Source organism: Lemur catta, chromosome 11 (genome assembly GCF_020740605.2).
Source record: "Lemur catta isolate mLemCat1 chromosome 11, mLemCat1.pri, whole genome shotgun sequence".
Classification (NCBI taxonomy): Eukaryota; Metazoa; Chordata; class Mammalia; order Primates; family Lemuridae; genus Lemur; species Lemur catta.
The window spans coordinates 20,497,950-20,523,653 of record NC_059138.1 but is presented as its reverse complement, the minus strand read 5'-3'; the positions used below and the strand labels follow the sequence as shown (position 1 = coordinate 20,523,653).

The 25,704-nt window shown below is 46.6% G+C and overlaps 1 protein-coding gene across 4 annotated transcripts; it reads left to right on the top strand.

Annotated features, from left to right (window-relative positions):
* The first annotated feature begins 1,392 nt into the window (after positions 1-1,392).
* On the top strand, positions 1,393-20,176 carry TSPAN33 (tetraspanin 33). 4 transcript variants are annotated; one of them, XM_045564167.1, is made up of 8 exons: positions 1,393-1,731; positions 14,429-14,486; positions 15,134-15,261; positions 15,537-15,611; positions 16,741-16,836; positions 18,183-18,311; positions 18,713-18,874; positions 19,086-20,176. In XM_045564167.1, exons 1-8 carry the CDS (start codon positions 1,630-1,632, stop codon positions 19,185-19,187), a joined length of 852 nt encoding a protein of 283 aa, XP_045420123.1. In that variant the 5' UTR covers positions 1,393-1,629; the 3' UTR covers positions 19,188-20,176. The 4 variants fall into 4 exon arrangements, with proteins under 4 accessions (XP_045420123.1, XP_045420121.1, XP_045420124.1 ...); XM_045564165.1 differs by having other exon boundaries at positions 1,504-1,731; positions 19,762-20,176; XM_045564166.1 differs by having other exon boundaries at positions 1,576-1,731; positions 15,137-15,261; positions 19,762-20,176.
* Positions 20,177-25,704: the final 5,528 nt, after the last annotated feature.

Sequence of the window (25,704 nt, the reverse complement as noted above, 5' to 3'; positions counted from 1 at the left end):
ACCTTTCTCTCTCCAGTCTCTTTCTGAAAACAGCAGGTTTTACATCATTCCCTTTTTTAATACTGTTATTTCCAAATCAATCACAAACTCTCCAATCTGATATTCAAGTCCTTCCACAATTTTAACACAATTCAATATGTATTGGCATCAGTCAGCACTATCTTTCACTGCTATAGTAAGCATACTCTATGCTCCAGCCAAAGTTGTCTGTTTATTTTTCACAGAATACACCACGTGGTTTTGCACCTCCAGGCTTTGACTCACCCTTTTTTTGTTCACCTAGATTATGCTTCTCCTCCACCTCTGCTGTTCTAAATCTCTTCGTGCCCTAATTTCACTTGCCATGATACCTTCACTAACCTTCCACCAAATGTATATAGTTATTTGTGCAGTTTTCATATTTCCATTCTGGATTCTAAATTCTGTTAAAATTTCATGCTGCATTTAGTGAGCCTTTCTGTGTGCCAGCCACGTGCAAAGTGATCGACTTGCATTATCTCATTTAATCCACATATCAACATCATTAGACCAGGACTCTCCCATTTAACATTAAACAAACTGAGGCTCAGGGAGATTAAGTAGCTCGCAGCTATCATGCAGCTAATGGTGGTGGAATCAGATCCCTCCCTGAGGTTCACGTTTGTGTTACTTATGATAGCCAGCACAGTATTGTCCACCACCTACACTGCACATAACCTGTGTGTGTCAGCTCAGCATGTTAAAAATGGTGTCTGCCTGTAGACCAAGACTCCAAGGAGATGAGGGGGATGGGGGATTGAGACAATAATGAATTAGGATGGCAAGCTTGTCAGTGATGTTTTCAAATTTTCACTATTGGGTTATAGAGCTTTAGAAATAAGTATTTACAATATAGAGTTACTAAACAGGAATGTATTTACTCTTACGTAGTATAATTGTTATGGGTAGGTTAGTTTTATCTTTCTGATTTTATTGTTATCCCCCCGGGATTATCTCTATTCTCTTGTGTTCCCACAGCTTTCGGCGCATTGCTCGACACACGGTGTGCGTACTTGTTGATTTTAATGTATGTGTGTTTGCATATGTGCACAGCAACTGGGTAGAGGACGTGGGTGTGGGATGAGGTTTGCATTCCTTCTCCTCATTCTCGTTCCTTTCAGCAGCTGCAGCCTGGATGCTTTCCTTCTCGGGGAGTAGGGGGAGGCAGAACCGCTGACCCTTTAACAAGTTGTCCCTCACAGAACAGGTGTCTCCCCCGACTCTCAGTGGAGAGGGATGGCTGGATACTTACTGACATCAGCCACGGGCCAATGAGAAGTCGGGCTTCGGCAGCCGCGCCAATGGGCGGCCGGGGGCGGGCCGGGTTTCCTGGGAGCCGGGCTGGCCGGGCTGGTCCTGCGGCCGCCGCGGAGTCTCCGCCGCTCACGCCGCCCGCGGTGGCTCCGGCGACTCCCGGCGGCTCCGGTGGCGGCGCCGTTCCCCTGCCCGCGCGGCTCCCGGACGCACGGCTCGGGCGCCTCCCGCCGCGGCTCAGCTCCCGCCGCTCGGGCTCCCGCGGTGGCGCGGCTCATGCCCCCGGGCGCGGGGCGCGCAGGCCGGCCGGCCGCCGCTGGGAAATAGGCCCCCGGGGGCGGCGGCGGCGGCGGGACCATGGCGCGGAGACCCGGGGCGCCGGCCGCCTACAGGGACGAGTTCTCCTTCGTCAGCCCGCTGGTGAAATACCTGCTCTTCTTCTTCAACATGCTCTTCTGGGTGAGTCTCGGGGGTCGCGGGGGCACCTGGGCTGCAGGGTGCCCCGGAGGGCGGAGGGGGCTGTCCGCGGCTGAGGAGAGGACGGCCGGGATGCCGGCACAAGGCAAGCGTGCTGAGCCGCACTGCCTAGTTTTCTGGGCCGACGGCACTTTGGGGAATTTATCCTGGGGAGGGACACCACAGTGGCGTGGCGTCTGGAGGTGGCGTGGGAAAGAGTGGGGTATGCAAGGAATTCAGTAAAGACATGGATATTTTCTGGGGGTCGGATGAGGGTCTGTGTCAGGCCAACAAGGTGGGTTCAAGGGAGGAGCGGGTTTTCCTGCTGGCCCAAGGCAGACCCACGGGCACGTTTATGATTGAGGGACTTTCAGTCCTGAGGGCTGGGAGGCCCCGCTGGCAAAGGGAGAAGAGAAAGGGAGGGAAAAACCCAAACCTTCCCTCCCCTTTGCCTCAGAAAGGATGGGTTAAGGAGCTTCATCTCTTCCTTTTGCAGGCCTCTGGTGGCCCCCCAAAGGCTGAGAAGAATGGCCTCCAGGTGCAGATGTCATTCCCATCCCAATACTGCCCCAAACTTTGCCTGCTCCCCTTCCTCGGGGCCAGACTCCACCCCTGGGGTCTGACAGTCGTCAGCTTCTTTAAGTAGAACCCCCTGTGTTTGGCTGGAAGGCCAGGGCTCTTTTCAGAATCTTCTTCTTGGGGGTGGAAAGTAAAAAAAGTCTTGGACTGGAGCTCCAGACACCTGGATTCTCATCCCCACCCTGCCATTAATTGTTGACTTGACTGACCTGGGCATCTGCAGGCCTTAGTTCCTTCCTCCATAAAATCAAACCCAGTATGATCAGGGGTGGCAGAAATACTCTGTTGGAGCTGAGAATTTGGCTTGACCAGATCATGAAAAGCTAGCTCAATCCTGTTTCATGGCTAGGGAGTCCCTGGGCCCCTTGGGATTTGAGACCACAGGGAGATCCTTCCCTGCTTTCCCCCATTTCTCTTCTGGCTCCTTCGCTCTGGGAACCCATCATCCCTGTCCACCTCAGCTGGAGACCTAAAGTCCAGACTTGGAGGAGGAAGGAATCTTGAGTCTAAAATATGTTTCCTAGGAGAGGGAGCAGACCAGTGCTAGAAAGATTTCACAGGGGATATGGGGTGAAGTACAGACATAAAGTATATAAGTGCTGGCCTGTTGGGACAAATGAGAGAAATCCCAGAGGGTGGTGATGACAGCTCACTCTCTGCCATCGTACTCCTGGGAAAAATGAAATTTGGGCTTCTATAAAATTCTCAGTTTTAGAGCTAGAAAAAAATTTAGAAGACATCTTGTCCAGCATCTGCATTTTATCTATAAAATATAGAAAGCTGAAGCAAAGAGATGTTAAATGTTTTGTCAAAAGTCCAAAGACTGGTTAGCAGGCTTGGTCTGGTGATTTTCCTACTGAAGCACAGTGCCTCTAGGGGAAGTCCTTGGCCCAGATGGCTGCTACTGTAGCTGGGGTATTGGCAGCATTAGCAGTTAACCAGTCAACCCAAGTTCCCGTGGTCTAGGTTCTGCTTAAGCTGGAGGTTAGGGAATAGCAGAAGAAAATCCCTCTCCACCACTCTGCCAAGGCTGGGGAAATGTGCTAACGGGAACTCCCCACCTACAGGCAAGTACAGTGAAGCTTCCTACATGCTCACTGAGTGTGCCATCCTCAGAGGCGGCACTAGCATCACAGAGACCTCAGGTTGTCATTCTGGCTTCCTCTGTCAGCCAAGACTGTCTCCTTTGGAGCCACTGGCAACTCACCCTCGTCTGTGCTCCTCAGCAACAACAGCTGGGTGCATCTGTTACACTTGTGTTCCTGGTCTTTTTTTTTTTTCCGCTTCTCCACCCCTCTTTTATCAGACAAAGGACTTTGGGAGGTTGCAGCCAGGAGAGAGTTTGGCTCCATAGATCCATTTACCTTGGAAAGAATGTTTCACTCAAGGTCAGAGGACCTGGCTAGCCAAGCTAGCACCACCCCAAATTAGAGTAGAGCCCCTTCTTGGCCCTACTGTAGACTCATAAAAAAGTCGGAGGCTCTAGAAATAGCACACTGCAGGACAAGATGCCCAGCTTCTTTCTGGCACCAACTTACTGTGTGACCCTAAGCCAATGTATCTGTCTCTCTGTCCTTAATCTTTCGCCTGTAAAGGAGAAAAATTTTCTGTGTTAGTGAACTATTTAGAGATGAGTGAATCACTTTGGGGACTGTTTTCTTTCTTCAAGACCTGGGGCTGGATCTAAGGATGAATCTGTCTGTGTCCTGGTCTCCCTGGAACGTTGCCCTTCCTAGGGAACTGTACTTTTCAGGCATTGCTGAGTGTCACTTTCCTCCCAAGCCCAGAGCTGCAGAGTTACATTCCACACAAGTACAGGTGGAGATAAAGGGCTGCTTCCCCACATCAGGGGTTATCTTTCTTGTCATCGCCTCTTCAGGGACTGGCTACTGTGCTTACTCTTTTGCAGAATTCCACCATCCTAATCGAATTCCCCTCATCTGCTCAGGAAGTACCCATGGGTGGGATGGTCAGCTCATACCCTTTGCAGGCAGAGTGCATGTTCTGGCCAGCTGCTAGGGTTGCTGTGTAGGGGTGGTGTTTGTACCTGTGCCTGGAACACATTTGGAAGGTGGCCAGCATTGCCTGGGTTCACGCTCAATGGTGGTGATGGTGGTGGTGGCAGTGGCTATCTCTGCTACTGTTCTAGGACCCTGACTCTTGGGGCATTTGGAGTCTGACTCAGAGAGCTGCTGGCTCCTTTGGGTGTTCGTGTTTCAAATCTCACTTCTCCTTTGGCCTGGGAGTTCTGATTTTCTTCCCAGAATCATGTTGCTGGGTTACAGATTGTTGGGATCCCATGGCCTAGAGTAATTAGTACAAGATCACAGAAGTTGTATTTAAATCTTTTAGTTAGGAAGTAACTGCCTTTCCTAACCTCCCTCTGTTGGACAGCTCTGCACAGGGGTAAGACATAGGGGTGGTACATGCCTTATCAGCCTTGGGCATATGTTGTCAGGAATATTATCAGTGCTGCCCTCCTCCTTCCCTTCTGGTCCTATTTCCCACTCAGGACAGGAGTTGGGTGGCTTTTGAGTCAGGCAGAGCCCAGAAGCTCAGATCTCCAGCCCCTGTGTCTCAGCCCAGGCTTGCTGGGTGACCATGCCTCAAGGCTCCCATAGCACCTTGCGTATACTTTGCTGGTCACATCCCTTACCTCTGCTGCAATTGTGTGTACATTTATCTGTCTCCTCCTCTAGACTTCGGGCTTCTGAGGGTAGGCACTGGCCTGTTCACTTCTGCATTCCCAGTACCCAGCTGTGTTTGGCAGAAACTGGGGTACTTATTGAATATTTATAGAATGGCGAGTGAGAGAGCAAACCCCACAGGCCAGTGTCCCTCCCTCATGGACACTGGTTTGTCAAGGTGCAGCACAACCTGGAGTCTTTGAGCATTCTTGGTGTTGTGGTACCCAACTGTGTTCTCCTCTAAAATGGGTCTTGTGGCCTGGCACCTCTCTCTCTAGCCAGGTGAGAAAAAGTGGCAGCCGTCCCTTCCAGCATCTCCTCTGAGCCACACATAATTACTCTCTATAGCATCTGAACTTTTTCACTTCTGCTGCAGCACTGTGGACCCCCATTCAGATCCACCCTAGGCTGATCCAAACCACTGGTGAGGCATCTTCCTCAAGAAATCCACTCTCCCATCCAGCAGCATTGTATGGGAGTCCCTAGAGCACTCAGAATCACCCCAGACCACCTGCAGCACCATCTTGTCACCTGGCTCAGAAGCCACAAGGAAGTAACCAGGCATCAAGGCTGGCAAAAACCCCTTCTAAGTAGCCACCCAACCCTCCCATCCTCCTTCACACTTCCAAATACACTAGGAGGCAAAGCTCACCCCTCCCACTTCCCCCTTACCTTCCCCATGCACTAGGCTGGCTTCAATAACTGACGTAGCCAGATTCTTTTCATAAAAACCACAAAAAATGCAAAATACTGAAAATGAAGAAGAGAACCATACCCTTTGCTATGCAGATCACATGCATGCCTTCCTAACTCTCCTAGCAGATCTGTTTGCCTTGTACCAAGTAGAAAATCATAAACTTCAAGCAGCCTTTAGAAAGAATAAAAGAAGACATAGAAAGCCTCTTAGAGTCTGGGTGTTGGGCTGTGTGTTGGACCGGTCACTCCAGGGCCGTGGGTTTGAATGTTTATATTAATATTACTGTGAGCCATTGGGGACTTCCCTTCCTCACTCATAACCTTAGAAGACCAAAACCAGCCATGGCCTGAGGAAGATGCCAAAGGCTTGGCCCCAGACACTGGCGACGAAAGAGTCTTGTGGACTCCTCCACTCCAGCAGGATGGTACCATCCAATCCAGAGGGAGAGAGCTGAGAGCCAGTTTCACACGAATAGTTGCCACCTCAGAAATCCAGAAACAGCAGTGCCAGGGTGACCACAGAAGGACTGGCATGTGCAGATCCTGGGCACAGAGAGAGAGCGCCCTGCTTTGGGTCTAGCAAGCTGTGACTTCTTTGACTTCATCCAGAAATAAGGACGGAAAGGACTGAGCAACCAGAGGTGGTGGCCCCTCCCTCCCCACTTCCCTCTGAGTAGGGTCAGAGTCTGATTCCCACACAGGAAACCACTCTACCCTCAGCGGTCCCCCACCATCATCTTCAAAACAAGAGGGAAAGAGATTCTAAGGAGGAGGAGGGGACTCTGAGCTGGTTCCCTTGCTTCTTGCAGACTGGACTTTGGAAGACAGACAAGACCAGGGCTTGCCCTCGGAGGCTGCTGGGGCTGGCATGCCCTGTGTGCCATGCTGTGTCTTCCCTTTTCAGGGTGCTGTTCCAGCAACTTCCCTCTGAGCTGTCTGCTGGGCCCTGCCACCACCCTGGCACCTCCTGGCCCTATCTTCCTTCCCTTGCTTGAGCCCCACCCCATCTGGAGATTACCAGCTGCTTTCCGAGGGAACTGCAGGCAGCTGCTTCTTCCTACCTCCCATGTTGGCTGAGGTGAACGAATGGGACCGTGGGGTTGCTGTGAGACAGACACAGGAAGGCAGCCATGTGGCCGAGGTCATAAGGCTTTGGGGACATCCGGACCTAGGTTCCAGTCCCACTTCAGCTACTCAATAACTGAGTGATCTGTGTAAAGTTGCTTGAATTCTCTGAAAATCAGTTCTTTAAAATGGAGATACTGCTACCCTCTCGGGGTTGTGGTCAGAATTAAGTAAGATAGCATATATCAAGCGTTTAGTCCAGTACCTAGCCCTTAGCACTCAACAAAAGGTAGCTACTACTATTGTAGGTGGAGATAGCCCCTAGAGGTCACCTGTTGGGGGTGGATTTGGAGAGCTAGGCTGACCACCCCTCCAGAAAGGAGGAAAGAGAGAGGCAAGCAGACGGGGATTGAGTCCAGGTAAAGACTCGGCATGGTGGCTCACGCCTATAGTCCCAGCACTTTGGGAGTCCAAGGTGGGAGGAGTTCAAGTTTAGGTAAGGGCCAGCCTTTGCTGAACCTCCTTTGTTCACATTCCCACCATTAGCCAGAGGGAGATGATAACTCATGATATCTTTATATTTTCTGGTTTATGGAGAAATTTCATATATATCCAAGGATCAGAGCCCGGCTGTTGTCTCTGAGAGCCTTCCCTAGGTTCACTCCTCAGGGCTTGTCATACCACCTTGGTTTTAAGGTACAATCCAGTGGAAATGGACTCTAGGACCTAATTGGCCTGTAATTAATGACATTTGGGTTTGAGAGCCAGGAGAACAACCCTTGTTCAGGACCTCAGCGTGGGACCCTGCAACCTTTCCTCTCTTAGTGCTGATGGCCTTGAAGTAGTGTCCTAGGGGCTAGAATAACGGTTTTTCCTCACAAACATCAAATCATGGCTACCTTTTCCCAATTGGTAAGAAAAAAGTTAAGATAATGAAGAGAATTTTCTCCATCTTCTGTTTTCTCCCATGAACACTAGTACCTGCGGCTGCTAATCTGCCAGCAAGTGCTAGCAAAAGGCAAAGGGAAGAGGACCATGAATAAATTAATATTATGGAAAACTAGGAAACAATTTATTTAGAGTGTTGCTTGTATTGTTTTATGAGACTCAGGGACATATGTTTAACAGCCATAGTTCTGTTAGCAAAATTGTTTCTTATTTCTGTGATAGAAATTAATATGTTGTGCTTCCTCACATGATATACTGAGAAGGATATAATAGTATCTTTGTAATATTTCTGTCAAAAATGTGTAATCTAAACCTAATGGTAAGGAGACAACTAGATAAATCCAAATTGAAGGACATTGTGCAAAACAATTGGCTGGGACTTACCATAAATGTCAGTGTCCAAAAAAGTATCTAATTGGAACCCTGATACATTGCTAGTGGAAAGTAAAATGGTGCAGCCACTGTGGGAAGCAGTTTGGCAGCTCCTTAAAAAATTAAACATGGAATTATCATATGACCCAGCAATTCTACTCCTGGGTAAATGGAAAACGGGTATTCAAACAAAAACTTGTACACAGATGTTCATAGCAGCACTATTGACAATAGCCAAACGATGGAAACAATTCAAATGTCCATCAGTGAATGAATGGATAAACCAATTGTGTTATGGTCACACAATGGAATATTATTCAGCCATAAAAAGAAATGAAGTTGTGACACATGTTACAACGTGGATGAACGTTGAAAACATTACACTAAGCCAGACACAAAGGGCCACATATTGTTTGATTCCATTTATAGGAAATGTCCAGAATAGGCAAATTCATGGAGACAGAAGGCAGATTTGTGGTCACCAGGGGCTGGGGGAAGTGAATGGGTGGAGGAAATGGGGAGTGACTGCTTAATGGGGACAGAGTTGCCATCTGGGGTGATGAAAAGCTCTGGAACCTGAGCCTAGTTGCACAGCAATTTGAATGTACTGAAGGCTACTTAACTGTATACTTTAAAATGGTAAAATTTAAAAATGTCATGTTTAAAATGGTAAATTTTGTGTTATATGTATTTTACCACAGATTTTAAAATCAGTGTCTTGAAAGACCAAAAACAAAGGAGGAAAATTAAAGAAAAAAGAACAAAAGCCAAGAGGGTGTTCCAGGCTAAAGGAGATTTAATCACTAAATACATAATCCTTGATTGGATCCTGAATCAGAAAAATAAATAAATAAATAAATAAAACAGTTACAAAGGACATTATGGGGACAATTGGAGAAAGTTAAGGACTATAAATTAGGTAACAGTAATAGTATATTAAAGTTTAAAAAAAAAATTTAGTAAGTCAGAATCTGTCGTATACACCAACAGAGCACTGTGGCTTCCCAGTGCTCTGTCATTTGAACAATTTAAAGATACACTGCTTAAGCTTTGGTGTGATTGAAGGGAAATCACCCTGATTAAACTGTGTAAAACTGTATGCAAGTGAACTCCAGTTTAAGAAAATCTGATATTTAAAAATGTAGATTTAAGGCTGGGTCCAGTGGCTCATGGCTGTAACCTAGCACTCTAGAAGGCTGAGGCTGGAGGATCGCTTGAGGCTGGGAGTTCCAGACCAGCCTGAGCAAGAACAAGATCCCTGTCTCTACCAAAAATAGAAAAATTATCCGGGCATGGTGGTGCATGCCTGTGGTCCCAGCTACTTGGGAGGCTGAGGCAAGAGGGTCATTAGATCCCAGGAGTTTGAGGTTGCAGTGAGCTCACTGTACTCTAGCCTGGGCATCAAAGTGAGACCCTGTCTCCAAAAGAAAAGAAAAGAAAAAGAAAAAAAGTAGATTTTAAAAACTAACAAATTGGGTGGGGTTTTTAAAAAAATGGCCTTTATTTTTTAGAGCAGTTTTAACTTCACAGAAAAATCAAAAAGATAGCACAGAGATGGACATATTTCAAAAAACTAAAAATAGGCCAGACACAGTAGCTCAGTCCTGTAACCCTAGCACTTTGGGAGACCAAGGCAGGAGGACCACTTGAGGCCAAGAGTTCAAAACCACCCTGAGTAACAAAGACACTGTGCCCAGCATATTTCCTTAGTTTTTACTTAATGTTCTTCTTCCGTTGCAGGATCCCATCCAGGATACTACATTACATTTAGTTGTCATGTCTCCTTAGGTTGCCATTGACTATGACAGTTTCTCAGACTTTCCTTGTTTTTGATGGCGTTGACAGTTTTGAGGAGTGCTGGGCAGGTATTTTGTATAATGTCCCTTTACTGAAACTTACCTCATGTTTTTTTCATGGTTATACTGGAGGTATAAGTTTTTGGGAGGAAGACCACAGAGGTAATGTGCCATTTTCATTGTATCTTATCACATCATACCAATGATTCGTCAGCATCATCAGTGTTGATATTGACTTTGATCACCTGGCTTGAGGTAGTGTTTGTCAGGTTTCTCCATGGTATAGTTAGTCTTCCCCCTCCCCCACCCCTCCCTTTTCCATACTGTGCTCCTTGGAAGACAGTCACTATTGTGCAGTCTATACTGTAGGAGTAAGGAGTTAAGCTGTATCTCATTGAGGGTGAAATATGTACGTAAATCATCTAGAATTCTACTCCGTGGAAGATTTGTCTTTTCCCCCCCATTTATTTATTCAATAAGTCATTTATTTATATCAGCATGGACTCACATATATGTATTTTATACTTTGGGTAATAATTCAGTACTTCTTTATTTATATTGATCCTCAAATTGTTCCACTGGCCTTGGCCAATTGGGAGCTCTTTCAATTGGCTCCTGTGTCTGTTTGGGATACTCACATTGATATGGGTATTGAGGTGGGGGTTTTGTTTTTGTTTGTTTGGGGCATTTCCTTAATTTCTGGCACTACAAGATGCTCCAGGTTCATCTTATATATTTCCTGCCCCAGTCCTAGAATCAGCCATTTCTCCAAGGAGCCCAGGGGATAGCTATTTTTATTACAAGGTGATTACTCTCCTTACATAAGGATAAAAGTACTGGTGCATGCAAATTATTTTATATAATTTGATTGACAACTTATCAGGAACATACATTTTGCTAAAAGCTAGACTCAGCCATTTTAAAAATTGTATCTAGCTTTTAAAAGTTTCCAGCCAGGCTTCATTCTAGCCAGAATGTGAAAAGCCATCCTAAGAAAAGAAGTATCTTTATCTCCATCCTCATTGTGAAAGGAGGTCATTAGTGATATTGTGGGGTTATAAGGATTTTGCAGCAAAAACTGATATAGTAGAAAGAGTACCAGAGTGAGATTGAAAAATTGGATTTGGTCCAGATATTGCCACTGCACCCATATGCATGTGGTCAAGTATCACTTCCACTCTTTCAGCCTCATCTGTAAAGAAAGGTGAGTGGCCAAACCCATTTTTAAAGTTCTATTAACCTCTAAAATGTGATGCTGGCTGGGCATGGTGGCTCACACCTGTAATCCTAGCACTTTGGGAGGCTGAAGAGGGAGGATAGCTTGAGCCCAGGAGTTCAAGACCAGCCTGAGCAACATAGCAAGACCCTGTCTCTACAAAAAATAGAAAAATTAGCTGGACGTGGTGGCTTACACCTTTTGTCCCAGCTACTTGGGAGGCCGAGGCAGGAGGATCACTTGAGGCAAGGAGTTTGAGACCAGCCTTACCAACATAGTGAGACCCCATCTCTACAAAAAATAGAAAAATTAGCCAGGTATAGTGGTGCACACCTGTAGTCCCAGCTACTCAGGAGGCTCCCTTGAGTAGCTTGCTTGAGCCCAGGAGTTTGAGGCTACAGTAATCAACCACCACACACCACACACCACCACCATACACAGTGTGTGTATAATCACACCACTGTGGTGCAGGCTAGACAACAGAGCAAGAACTTGTCTCTAAATAAATAAAGAAAAATAAAATGTGATGCTATTAACAGCAGCATCACTAACTTTGGAAAGGCAGTAGCCTTGAGGAATCCAGGATGGGAAGTGGGAGCAGGAACGGCAGTATGCAGGGTCCAGCTGTGAAGTGCAGAATTTGAGAGCTCAGGGGAGAGGCATCATTAATGATCATATTAAATATTAAAAATAATATTAAAGTCTTAATCTTGATTTTAATGTAGCCTGCATCTGCTGCTCTAGCTCCCTGGCTGACTGTGCTTTAGGCTTATAGGTTTTCAGACTTGGCTGCACATTGGAATCACCCAGAACACATTCAGAAATACTGTTGTCTGCATCCCAGTGCCAAAGATTCTGATCCACTTGATTTGGGGTACAGCCTAGGCATTAAGAGTTTTTTAAGTCACTCCCCCCACTCCCAAACCCCCAGGTGATTCTAATGGCAGCCAAGGTTGAGAACCATTGTTTTCAGTTATAAATGCTATTGTCCATCCACCATATAACACGTAGTTTATAGGTCCTCAAGGTACCTTGTACATAGCAGCTGATGAATTGGATTTGGACAGTGTGTTAGTTTCCTATTGGTGCTGTAACAAATTACCACAAACTTACTGGCTTAAAAACAACACAAATTTATTTTCTTATATTTCTGAATGTTAGAAGTCCAAAACAGGTCTCTTGGGCAAAAATCAAGGTCTCAGCAGTGCCTCATTCCTTCCAAAACCTCTATCGACAAATCATCTCCTTGCCTGCCCCAGCTTTTAGAGGCCGCCAGGATTCTTTGATTCATGGCACCACATCATTCCAGACTCTACTTCCATTGTCATATCTCCTCTGACTCTGACCCTTTTGCCTCCTTCTTATAAGGTCTTTTGGGTCCTCAGGGATAATCTCCCCATCTCAAAATCCTTAATCACATTTGCAAAGTCCCTTTGGCCATGTAAGGTAACATATTCACAGGTTCTAGGAATTAGGACATAGACATCTTTGGGGGGACATTATTCTGCCTATCACAGATGGAGACAGAGCAACTGCTGTAATTACAACATAAATAGGATTGAGCTACCCTGTGATATGCAGCATCTCTTTACTTTGCCTTTCTTGTTTTAGCTGCATTAGGATTTAGTCAGAGACCAACTTTGTGGAAAGTTACACACCCTAGTGAAAAGTTAACATGTGAATAAACAGTGAAGAGCCTGGGAGCAACAGAAATAAAGACCAGACACATCATTTTAAATGGTTCAGTAAAATGATATTCAGAACTGTAATTGGCACTGGTGAGTTTTAAGGGGCAGAGATGCTCACTCACTCTGGCAGAGGGCTGGCCTGCAGGCCTGGGGGATGACTGGCATCTCTGCTATGTGGTTTCCCTGCCTCCCCCATGTTCCCTGGGCCTGGTCGTGCTGTGGGACCAGAAGCCAGCTGGCACCTCCAGCCCCACAGGCAGCTCTGCTAGCAGCTCCCTTTCTCCTGGACAGAGTTTGAGGGCTGGTGGATAATGCATTGGGCCCTGAGTTAGAGGCAGGGTCAAATGATGGGGGCTGAAGAGAGGGAGAGGAGGAGGGTCCTGAAAGATGTGGTTTTAGATGAGGGTTTGCCATTTACTGCTGAATGCACCTGCCCTCCCCTGCCAGATGGCAGGGGACCTTCATAAACTAAGCCTGCAAGGAAAAATGTCATTCTCCTGAGGCACTAGTCTGATGCTATTGCTGTTCTAGAGGCTCAGCTCCCTTCTCCCACCAAAGCCACAAAGTGGCTCTTTCCAGCTGGCTTCTCCTCTTGCAGGACAGTGGAGTCTAGCCAGCCACTTCCTTCCCCACTGAGTTGGTCCAGTCCCTGCTGCTGAGAACTCTCTCCTGCCAGAGCTTGGCCCCATCTATTGCCATGGCAACAGCCAGCTGCTGCTTAGCACCAGCCTGGAGGCTGGGCACAAAGAAAGGGTAGCCAAGGGAGGCACACACTGGACTGTCCTCACTGCTGGAGGCCTGGTGGGTACAGAAGGCTTCTTTGGGGACTCCTGGTAGTCTCTGATGGGTTTGTTCTCTCAGGGAGAAGCCACAAATTTTGAAAGGTCTAAACTCCTCTTATTACTCCACACTGGAATCAGAGTTTATAAAGATAAAGGTTCCTTTGCCACAGCAGCTCCAGTACTTAGCCACACTCTTCCATATTGGAGTGAGCTTTCTTCTTGTGCTTGACACCATCTTGACCTCCAGGAAGGGTAAAGAGCTGGGAGTGTGCATCTGCCTGGGCCTGCTCTAGCTGTGAGAGCTGCCCTTTGATGTAGATGGATTAGAATTCAAAACGTCATCATTTCTCTGTGACCCTGGGCAAGTTAACTATTAGGAATGATAGATAATATGTATTGTCAGGCATTGTGTTAAATGCTTTCCATACATTATATTATTTGATTCTCACAGTAACCTGTTGGATGTAGTTATTTGTTTGTTCTTAATTCCCATCTTCAGATAACGAAACTGAGGCTCAGAAATTTGCCCCACGTGAGCCCAAGTTTGACTTACTCTGAAGCCCATGTTCTTAATCACTTTTCTGTACTAACCTTGTATTGACTTAATTTCCTCATCTGTAAGATTGGGAAAGTATCCACCTTCCAAGATAATCGTGTTGTGAAGATTGAATGAAATGATATGGTAAAAGTATCTTATGGAGCTAAAGCACTGTCAGATACTATCAGCAATATACCTGGGGAGGAGAAAGATACTCACCCCTGGGTCCTGGGGAAGTCGTCTCTCTCCTACTCTCCTGGAAGGTTACTCATGGCATTCAGAGCTCTCTGCTTTCCAAAATCTCAGGGCCTGGCTCGTTCCCTGTCTCTACAGGTGATTTCCATGGTGTTGGTGGCCGTGGGAGTGTACGCGCGGCTGATGAAGCACGCAGGTGAGCATAGGTCTCCCACCACCTCCCCAGGACTCTGGCCATGCCCCTTCTCCTCTGCCTCCTTCAGCCCTGGCCCTCTTGCATGCCTTCCTGCATAAGCTGTGGTGCTCAAAAAGGCAGCCTCCTTGTAGCCAAATCTTAATGGTCTACCTAGGTGTCAGACCACCCATGCCAGTCCACCTGGATTTCCCTGAGCCCCCATGAGTCTTCCATTTTAGGCTTAGGAAGTATCTGAAAAAGAAGGGAGGCCTCTGGAAGCAGAGAGCAATCAAGGGCTTTAGCCTCTCCCTAGCTCTGTCCTGGAGAAACTCAACCTCCATTCCTATTACACTGCACAGTCTCCAGGAAACAAAGTCCGCAAAGCTGGTGAGCCTAATGCCATTCTAATTCTTTTCTGGAGCGAAAGTGGCCCCTCCTCTCTTAAGCCCAGGAATAAAGGCTCTTATATCGTTAGTTCCTCAAATTAAATGTTACAACCCTATCTGGGCCCTTTTTCTCCCCCGGGAGGTGGGTACTGCCTCCCCATACCCTTCACCTGACCATACTGGAGATTCCCCCACCAAGGGAAGGAGAATGGTTTGGGGGCACCCTCCCACCCCATCCCCAGTGGGCACCAGGCTCAGACTGCAGGACGGCTCCTCCCCCAGAAGCAGCCTTGGCCTGCCTGGCGGTGGATCCTGCCATCCTGCTGATCGTGGTGGGTGTCCTCATGTTCCTGCTCACCTTCTGTGGCTATATTGGATCCCTCCGTGAGAACATCTGCCTCCTGCAGACGGTGAGTGGTCAGGGGCCCCACCAGAAAGACCTCCTGATGTCATTCCTACAGCCTTTCGGTTTCCCCCGTCCCACCCTCTCCCAAGGCCTATGCTGTCCACTTCCTTACTATAGAGCTCAGCCCCAGGTGACGATGTCCCAGAGGCAGCTGCCTTTCCTATGTAGGGGGCATCTGGGAGAAGTACCCGGTGACTGCCCCACAATCCCCATGGCCCAGGGAGGGGGTGCTGCCCAGAGTGGTAACAGGCATCTCCTCTTCCTGCCTGCTCCCCACAGTTCTCCCTCTGCCTCACCGTCGTGTTCCTGCTACAGCTGGCTGCTGGGATCCTGGGCTTCGTCTTCTCAGACAAGGTAACACTGGGAGCCCAGAGGCCTCCTCAGGTGTGATCCAGACAGAGAAAGGGAAAGTTCCTGCCTGGGTTTAGCCTGGTTAATTAACCACAGCACCCCCTCCCTTGAGAAACACCAGCCTGTGAAAAGTTCTCCTTAGGAATGAATGAATGAATGAATGGCCTTTAAGGTCACCACATTTGAAGAGAATTTCAAGGTTGTACCGTGTTTTCCTATGGCAGTCTGAGAGGCCAACAGGGAAGTAAATTCTATGAACATCAAGTTAAAATAATTTGCAACTTTAATAGCAAATGACTAAGTAAAACTCAATGATCAAGTGGGGCACAGACAACATGAGGAACTTCTTATTTCTTTTAAAAATTGTTTATTAATATAAACATGGGGATGTTTCATCTGCAAAATGATGGAAAAAATAAAAAAAAAAAATAAACATGGGGATGGAAGGGAGAAAAGAAAACAAGATTTTGAATAGTGCTTACCATGTCTGGAGGTGGTCTGCCATTCGGTGACTGTCCTTTTCATTCAGTACCAGAATTCCTTTCCCAAATGGCAAATGATTGCTGGGGGCAGAGTATAGGACTATGGGAGGAAACTTTGAGAAATGTAGTGGAGCAGGAAGAAAGAGACCATGGTAGAAAATTATGAAATTGAGAGCCATTGAGTTAATTCAGAATTTCCTAGTCCTTCTGGCTTAGTAAGATCCTGAAAGGATACAGATGTGTTTTGAGTCTAAAAAGATGCAATTCTCTAATGTCCACTAGAGGTCAGTGCCTCAGCTCAGTAAACCTCATCTGCAAATTAAAAAAAAAAAAAAAAGTTAGTTTCTCTACTTCGCATCAATCTACAAGTATTTTGTTGTAATAGCCCTGGGGGTAAACATTGGATTATCTTGAAATGTGGCTTTGAGAATCTCTGATAGCAGGTCCAGCATTTCTTTTGCTCACTGGTACCTGAGAGCCCAGGGACAGACGGGCTTTGGAACTGGCTATCTTCCATTGTTAGGACTCAGTTTGGATTTCAAGTTTGACTCAGATGAAGAAGGATGATCCCTGTCTACTGTTATTTCTGCAGGAAGGAGAAAGTTAGGGATTAGTCCTAGGTCCTGATTCCCCACCCATGTCTCTGGCAGGCTCGGGGGAAAGTGAGTGAGATCATCAACAATGCCATTGTGCACTACCGGGATGATTTGGATCTGCAGAACCTCATTGATTTTGGCCAGAAGGAGGTATGGCCTAAGAGTGGTGGGGTCAGCTAGTGGTCTGGGGGGCTGTGGGTAAAAATGAGCATCATCCCAAGAGATACCTCACCCTCTAGGCCTGTGGACCTCTTTATTACCTGCCAGGTAACGGATTCTGGGAAGGGGTTTGGCCAAAAAACATACATAGCAGAGTGCTTTAAAAGTACTTTTAAAGACACAGAACAGTATATATAGTAATCTATCATTTGTGTAAAAAAAAAGAGGGAGAAAAGAATACATGTTCATATTTGCAAAAGAAATCTGGAAGGATATATAAGAAATTATTATTATGGGTGGTTACCTATAGGAGAATGGGGAACTGGACAGATTTTTTAATATTACCTACTTATAAGTTAAAATTTTTTAATTGTTGGAAAATTTACATAACATAAAATTTACCATTTTAAAGTGTACAGACCTGTGGCATTAAGTACATTTCACATTGTTGTGCAACCATCACCACCATCCATCTCCAAAACTCTCATCTTCCCAAACTGAAACTCTGAACTCATTAGACACTAACTCCCTATTTTCCTCTCTCCCTGGCGACCACCATTCTGCCTTCTGTCTCTGTGAATTTGACTACTCTAACCACCTCATATGAGTGGTTTATTTCACCTAGCAAGTCTTCAAGTTTCATTTATGTTGTAGCATATATCAGAATTTCCTTCCTTTTTAAGGTTGAATAATAGTTCATTGTATGTGTATACCACATTTTGTTTATCCATTCATCCATCAATGAACACATAGGTTGCTTCTACCTTTTGGCAATTGTGAATAATACTGCTATGAATCAAAAGTTAACTTTTAAATAAAAGTGCTTTTGAGATCAATGCTGAGTTCCCCTTCCCCTGGTACAACAGACACTTGACTTTGAGATCCAGTTTGCTTTCATGGAGTAATTATAGACTCACAATGTTGAAGATTCCTCTGCTGGGTTTTCTCTATCTTAAGACAAAGTTTTTCGGCACTGATACTTTAATTATTTCAACCAGCATTTTTGAACACCTCCTTTTGCCAGACTCTATGCTGTGCAGGACTACAAAGCCCAGAAACTTCTCTGAAGAAGCTTATAGTTAAATGTGTAAAACAAAATACATACACAGCTGTAATACCAACAAACACATACATAAAGTAATAGAAATTAAGAAGAGAAAATTTCTTCAGGTGAAAGCAAATAGGAAGCTTGAGCTCAAGGTTCAAGGTTGTGTTTAAACACAACCTGAAGTTACAAGGAGAAGCTTGCCATAGACTTGTGGCCACTCTGAGAATTCCCCTGGTCACCTCACTGTGAGGGGTAGGTGATTCTTAACTTCTGGTGGGCTTTGTTGTAGTTCAGCTGCTGTGGAGGGATTTCCTACAAGGACTGGTCCCAGAACATGTACTTCAACTGCTCGGAAGACAACCCTAGCCGTGAGCGCTGCTCTGTGCCTTACTCCTGTTGCTTGCCTGTCCCTGACCAGGTGAGCAAACACCCCACTTCATCTCCCCCTGGGCAGTGATCTGAGTTACTTTCCAATTAGGGCAGCTGATATTGGGGATCCCCATTCCCTAACTTTACCAACCAATTTTGCAGGACAGCTGTCAGGTGTTTTTCTTCACCCCAATCTTATGGTTCTGTTAACCTTTCACTCCTGCAGCCCACATGGGAGTTCAGAAGGGGCAGATCTAAAGCAAAGAGACCTGGATCCAGAACTGTCAGAGGAAGGGAAGTCTGCATTTAGTGATTTCCAGCCCAGCATCTTTCACATATATTCTCTAACAATTTAGGAGTTTAGGAAGGGTGGGAAGCCCATCAGCTAGGGCCCCAGACAAAAAGCTATTGGAATGGGAGTCCCACTTGGCTTTTCAACTCTCTCCACAGGCAGTGATCAACACTATGTGTGGCCAAGGTATGCAGGAGGTGGACTACTTGGAAGCTAGCAAAGTCATCTACACCAATGGCTGTATCGACAAGTTGGTCAACTGGATACACAGCAACCTATTCTTACTTGGTGGTGTGGCACTAGGCCTGGCCATCCCCCAGGTAACTTACCCTGCGAGACTTGTGGGTCCCACAAACTTGCAAAGACTCCTTTGTTTTGGGGAGGGCAACTGGGGATCAGCTAGGGTGTCAAGAACTGACATTGCTGAGGGGTAGCAGAAGGGATAGTACTGACCACATTAGGAAGACTGAGTCAGGAAAAACAAGGGCATCACTCATTGCTGAGGGCTCAATTCCTTCTTGCCTCTCCCAGCTGGTGGGAATCCTGCTATCCCAGATCCTCGTGAATCAGATCAAAGATCAGATCAAGCTACAGCTATACAATCAGCAGCACCAGGCTGACCCATGGTATTGAGAATCTATCCTGTACCTCCTCACTATGGCAACAGAAAAGCCTCATTGACCAACAGCAGCGGGTGCTGAGAACAGCACCAAGTGGAGCTTTGGATTCCAGCCCCCCAGTGACAGCCCAGTGGGAAGAAGCAAACTCCAGATGTGCAGAAGGCAGGGTGCACGGGTGGCTCCTGAAGTCACAGAAGGATGTGTCTCCTCTTCCCCATCCTAGCTCTCAGCATTGTTTGAGTGTTATATCGTTAAGCATTTGGGTTTATGTTGTAATCCTTGTTTGGGAAATAGCAATTGCAGAGTTGTGGGGGTACTGCTGCTGCTTTTGCACCGAGGCACCACAACTAGCAGCTCAATTAGGGCTGCGACTGAGCTTGGTGGACGTAGTTAGATTCTAACTGTTGCCAGCAAGACCTGGAGAGTAGACACCAGCAGCCGTGCCTGGAGTCCAGTTGGCATGATACCAGCTCCAGAAAGGAAGGGAGTGGAGCAGGCAGTGAGGAGTGAGTTTGAGGGTCGGGTATGTGTTAGGCAGGAGTGAAAGGGGATATGTTTACCAAATGCCTGCCCTGCCATCCTCCCAGGTAGTCAGAGTGAGCTACATCCTGCCCCTCCTTCATTTCCATGGAAACATGGCAGCAAAGGCAACCGGTACAACAGCAGCCAAATCCATCCCCACCCCACCCCCTTCGAAAGAAGTTTGGAACCATAGTCCCTACGCTCTACAGACAGAAGAGGGACTGAGCCATACAGGCCCTTGAATTCCTCCCTGTCTGGCCCTCCCTCTCCAGCAAGTGGGGTTTTCTTTAACTTGGCAGTGTGCAGAGGAGTGGTAACACCCACCCAGTACTCCCCCCCCGCCCCGCCCCGGTCCCCGCCACCTCTGCGCGGAGCTCAGTTTGCTACAGCGTAAGAAGCAGGAATCTTGCTGGGGTTGGGGGAGCCAGAAGTGGCAATAAAAGTTTGTTGACCTGGGCTAAACCGGACTCCATGAATTTTCCCTTCTGGCAACTAGAAGGGGAGGGGTAGAAGGGCCTCGCCGGTGGGCCCTGCCTCCAGGAGGGCCCTGGAGACTCCCCTAAACGCCACAGTACCTCCCCGGTGTGGCCTCACCACACGATCCATCTCCCTCAACCGGATGCACTGCCACCCTCCCACAACCTCGCCCTCTGTGGTCTAAAGTAGGTCGAAAGATTTCCAGTTTTGATCTGGGAATAGCGTAATTTTATTCCAAAACCTGACGTTATTTTTCTTACGAATTAAGGTGGATTAAAATTAATTTGCCATGCAAAATTTAGGATGGGGGGAGGGAAAGAAATGAGGAGGAAGAAGGCCATGTCTTCACCTCCAGTCTGGGCCCTTGAGCCCCCTTCTCCATCGCTTTCCGAAGACGCTGGGTACCGCAGCCCGGCCTGCTTTAGGGAGGACCCACAAAAGACTCCGAGCGGCGCGCGGAGCGGGGCGGCGCGGGGCGGGGCGCTCGGCTCCGTGGGTGGTCCCCGCCCCCGCGGCGCCCGGCCCCCGGCCCCGCCCCTGCCCGGGAGGAGCTGGGGGCTGCGTGAGCCTGCTGCCGGGTGAGTGTCCGGAGAGCGTCCTGGCCGCCCTCTGCGGCCGGGGGCTCAGGCTGGGGTCTCGGCCTGGCCCGGGAAAGCCTCGATTGAATCCACCCGGCCGGGGAGAGAAAGAGTCGCGGGTTCGCTCCCCGCCCCCAGCGTCTCCTGAGCGAGCCTTCTGCTCCTGCGAGGGCGCCTCTCCAGCAGCCGCCTGGGGCCCCCGCCAATGTTTAGCTCCCAGCTAGTAACAGAACGGAAAGAAAAAATAAAATCATGTGGAATATAAAATAAAAAGTAAGGGCATTTTATTCTGGGAGAGGAGAGTAAAAGAGCGCTTTCTTGGTAATGTGCCTTTCTTGCTTAGTGCCACAGACGTGCATTTTATACTTTTCCTTTTTTTAGTGACACGGACCCACAAGTCAGTGTCTTGGGGTAGGTGTTGGGGTGATGCAGTCTGCGGGTCGGCAGCCTTGAGGCGCTCACTGGGCAGCGGGCTCCGTTTGGGGCCTCCTGGAGGAAGTAAGAGACCAGGAACGGTGGTCCTCAGAAGCAGGATTCAAATCTCAATTGTTTTAAACTCCAGACTACACTTTTACCACGGTCTCTATGCTGTCTCTCGATATCCAGCCTTCTGGGCCTGGACTAAGGCTTTAAAACGCTTTGAGCAAATATTCAGAAACTTACAGTGCAGTTGGGTGTTCCTGGCTAGATTCCAGTGTCTCTGGGTCTCAGTCTCTCTCCAGCTCTTTTTCTCTGGCCTGAAGCTGAGGGAGAAAATGCTCCAATTTTTAAAAGGTTTCTCATTGTTATTTCATGTTTCAATTGAATCTGCTCCTTGAATTTCTACCTATTTCTATTAATAGTAACGCTAGTCCCAATCATGTGGGATTAACACCAGTACTTTAGAACAGCTAATCAAATCTAGGCCCCAAAGGTGGTTGAAAGGAAGGAGTTTCTTGGAGACAGCAAAAATCAGGCTGAGTGGGCAGGGGTGGAGGGAAGAGACCTGTAGGATCATGAAAACCTGGCTGGGTGGCAGGGCCAGAAAGGCACCATGAGGGTCTGTGGGCTTCAGTCCCTACAGTTAAACACGGTCTTGTGCTCAGGAGAGCAAATTTTGTAGAATGTTCAATGAAATTCTGATTCCTTCTATATTATTTTTCTATTGCTACTGTCACAAATTACCACAAATGTAGTGGCCTAAAACAACACAAATTTGTTATTTTACCATTCTGGAGTCAGAAATCCAAAATGGGTCTCACTGAACTAAAATCAAGGTGTGCACAGGGCTCTATTCCTTCTGGGGGCTCTAGAGCAAAATTTGTTTTTCCAGCTTCTAGAGGCCACTTGCATTCCTTGACTTAGTCCCTTTCTCCATTTTCAAAGCACAGCACTCCAATTTCTGTCTTCACATCTCCTTTTTCTCTGACTCTCCTACCACTCTCATATAGGACCCTTGTGATCATATTGGGCCCAACCAGATTATGCAGGATGCTCTTCCCCTTTTAAGATCCTTAATTTAACCACATCTACAAAGTCCCTTTTACTATGTAAGGAAAGATATGCATGGCTTCTGGGGGTTAGGACATGGACATTTTTGGGCTGGTCTTACTCACCTATCACATCCCGCTTTCTAGCCTCCTGCATGGCTCCAGGTGGGGGACGTGTAGGAAGGAGCTAATGTTGGATACTGGCAAGAGTTTGAGGAAGGTGTTCTTTGGCCTTCATTCTGATAATTACCTAACATCTGTTGAGTGCTTACTGTATGCTAGGCACATATTTATTATGAAGTTTAACATGCAGCCTTTGCTATTTTCTGACTTATCCTCCTTCTGAAGACTAGATATGTTAAGAGGGCCAGGGACCCCTTTCAAAAAGGGGAGCAGCACGACTTCTTCCATTGGAAGAATCCTCTTGGTCCATTACTCTAAAAAGATCAGGAACATTTTGTAAACACCTCTACCCTCCAGAAAATAAGAATAATTAGATATTCCTGTCATCATAGATAAAGCATTTAGAGGAGGGAATAAAGTAAGTGGTAACTACAGTCTAGTACTCAGGTTGGAAATTAAGCCTCCAGAGTCCTCTCCCTACTATGCCAGGAACCTGGTAAATCAATCAGATGAATAGAATAGCATAGAGATTCCAGAAATCTTTTCAAACATCAGTGCTCACTGTCTAATAAGCAAGAAGCAACACAGTGATGGGAGGGGAGAAATCACTAATAAATGTTATTAGACAAATGGATTACATTATGAAAAATAATTAACAGATTTATATCTCACATCATATACTCTAATACATTCCGGAAGGGTAAAAGAGCTAAATATTTTAAAGTAAACAACAACAAAAAAAGAAAATCAGAATATCATATTTGTCCTAGCTCCAGAGAGCTACAGTGGACAGCTTTTCAGTGTGTCTGCCCAACTCACAGTGATTCTTTCTTCTTTGGAAATCAGTCCCCCAATCCCTCAAGCCACAGGGGTGAGTCTGAGAAGGCCCATTTACACTGTGAGACCTGGTCCTCTAGGCATAGCTGATTGGATCAGGCTTGGGTGCTGTATCAGTTTCCTAGGGCGCCCATAACAAAGTACCACAAACTAGGTAGCTTAAAACAACAGAAATTTATTGTTTCACAGTTTGGGAGGCCAGAAGTCTGAAATCAAAACGTTACCAGGTCACGCCTGTAATCCTAGCCCTCTGGGAGGCCGAGGCGGGTGGATCCCTCGAGGTCAAGAGTTCGAGACCAGCCTGAGCGAGACCTCGTCTCTACTAAAAATAGAAATAAATTATCTGGACAACTAAAAGTATATATAGAAAAAATTAGCCGGGCATGGTTGCGCATGCCTGTAGTCCCAGCTACTTGGGAGGCTGAGGCAGTAGGATCACTTAAGCCCAGGAGTTTGAGGTTGCTGTGAGCTAGGCTGACGCCATGGCACTCACTCTAGCCCAGGCAACAAAGTGAGACTCTGTCTCAAAACAAACAAACAAACAAAAACGTTACCAGGGCCATGCTCCCTCCGAATCCTCTAGGGGAAGATCCTTCCTTGTCTTTTCCAGCTTCTGGAACCTAGGCATTCCTTGGCTTGTGGAAGCATAACTGCAAACTCTACCTCTGTCTTCACATGGCCATCTTCCTTCTGTGTCTGTGTCCCAGTTTCCTTCTTCTTACACGGACAACAGTCATATTGGATTAAGGGCCCACCCTACTACAGTACGACCTCGGCTAATTACATCTGCAACTACCCTATCTCCAAATAAGGTCACATTCTGGGGTACTTGGGGGGTTAGGGCTTCAACTTATCTTTTTTGGGAGGACACAATTCAACCTATAGGAGGCACCTAACCCAAATTGTGCCAAGCAGAGTTCCTTCCCTGGGACTTTGGAATTGAGATTGAGATTCTAGTCACAGCCTGGGTGATCTTATGAAGACAGAAGGCAACGTGGAGCTAAGGCTCAGCCCTCTGGACTCCATGGACTAGCAGAGAATGTCTGTTTACAGAAAGAGGAGAAAGAAAGAGTGGAGGTGGGGTGGAGAAGCAGAGATGAAAGGGGCAGAAGAAGGGTCTTCCTGGAGGCAATTTCCTCTATGACCTTTCTGCAGCTCTACTGCTTTCTCACCTTGGGTTCCCCGAGACACCCTGTATACTTACAGTAAAGCCTGCTTTGTTTGTTTAAGGAAGCTCAACTTGGTTTCTCTTGCTTACAAGCAAAGCTAATAGAAAAGCTAGAATCAGAGTAAGATGCCGTATTAGTTTTGTATTGCTGCTCTAACAACTTACCACAAACTTAGTGCTTAAAGTAACACAAATGTATTATCTTACAGTTCTGTAGGTCAGAAGTCTGCTGTGGGTCTCACTGGGGTGAAATCAAGGTGTCAGCAGAGCTACATTTCTTCCTGGAGGTTCCAGGGGGGAATCTGTTTCCTTGCCTTTCCCAGATTCTTGAGACCTCCTATAATCCTTTGTTGGTGGTCCCCTTCTTCCGTCTTCAAAGTCACCCATGGCAGGTCAGGTCGTTCTCACACTACCACCTCTCTGGTTCTTTGCCACTAGGAAAGTTCTTCCATTTGTGTGATTAGATTGAGCCTATCTACATAATCCAGAATACTCCCCCCATCTCAACGTTTTTAACCTTAATTACTTCCATTTGCAAAGACCCTTTTGCCATGTGAGGTAATATAGTCACAGGTTCTGGAGATTAGGACATGGACATCTTTAAGGCCTCTTATTTTGCTAATCACAGATGCATAATAAGATATATTATGACCATTTGTAGTAAGATAGTTGACCAAGAGTTTAATGGTCTTTCTTTGTACTGTTTCTTTTCTTACAAAATTGCTTCATTTCATTTAACAACTCAGTCTGAGCCCTTTTTGAGGAACATAGGGTCAACTCTGTCAGATTCAAGGACCTTTATTTAGCTGCCCTCTCATAGCTGGAGTTTTAGCTCTCCTAGAGAGATATTAAATGAGGACTTATTCCCAAAAGTCCTCATTGGAGCCAGAGAGCAATTGACAGAATGGGATGAAATGTGTATCCCCCACTAATGAGTTGCATTTATTAAAATGTAATTACTGGGAAAAGGCCATTTGAAAAAAATTTGAAGTCTACTCTGAACTGAGAATCTGGGGTGGATGCCTTGATAAAGGTGTTGTTTCTGGCAGAGGGCTATAAGATCTCATTTATATACAGACACAACAAGTAAAATGGGAAGCCAGGTAAACCCATACATTTACTCAATAAATACAGTGTGCTAGGTGCCATTCTAGCACCGGGGAGAGAACATAACAAGTGCCTGCCCTCCTAAGTTCACATTCTACTGGAGGCGACAGATTTATACAAATATATGTTATATCTTATACATTACACATGCTATAAAATCAGGTAGAGATGAAGAAAAATAAAGCAAGCTAAGAGGATAGAGAGTGATGGGAGGGCTATTTTGGACAAAGAATTTTTTTTTCTATATAT

What these genes read in the sequence shown, in the direction of transcription:
- TSPAN33 (XM_045564165.1), top strand. Translation starts at nt 1,630, where the DNA reads ATGGCGCGGAGACCCGGGGCGCCGGCCGCCTACAGGGACGAGTTCTCC. An exon ending in ACATCTGCCTCCTGCAGACG is followed by an intron (nt 15,262 to 15,536) that starts GTGAGTGGTCAG and finishes TGCTCCCCACAG; the next exon opens with TTCTCCCTCTGCCTCACCGT. An exon ending in TTGATTTTGGCCAGAAGGAG is followed by an intron (nt 16,837 to 18,182) that starts GTATGGCCTAAG and finishes GCTTTGTTGTAG; the next exon opens with TTCAGCTGCTGTGGAGGGAT.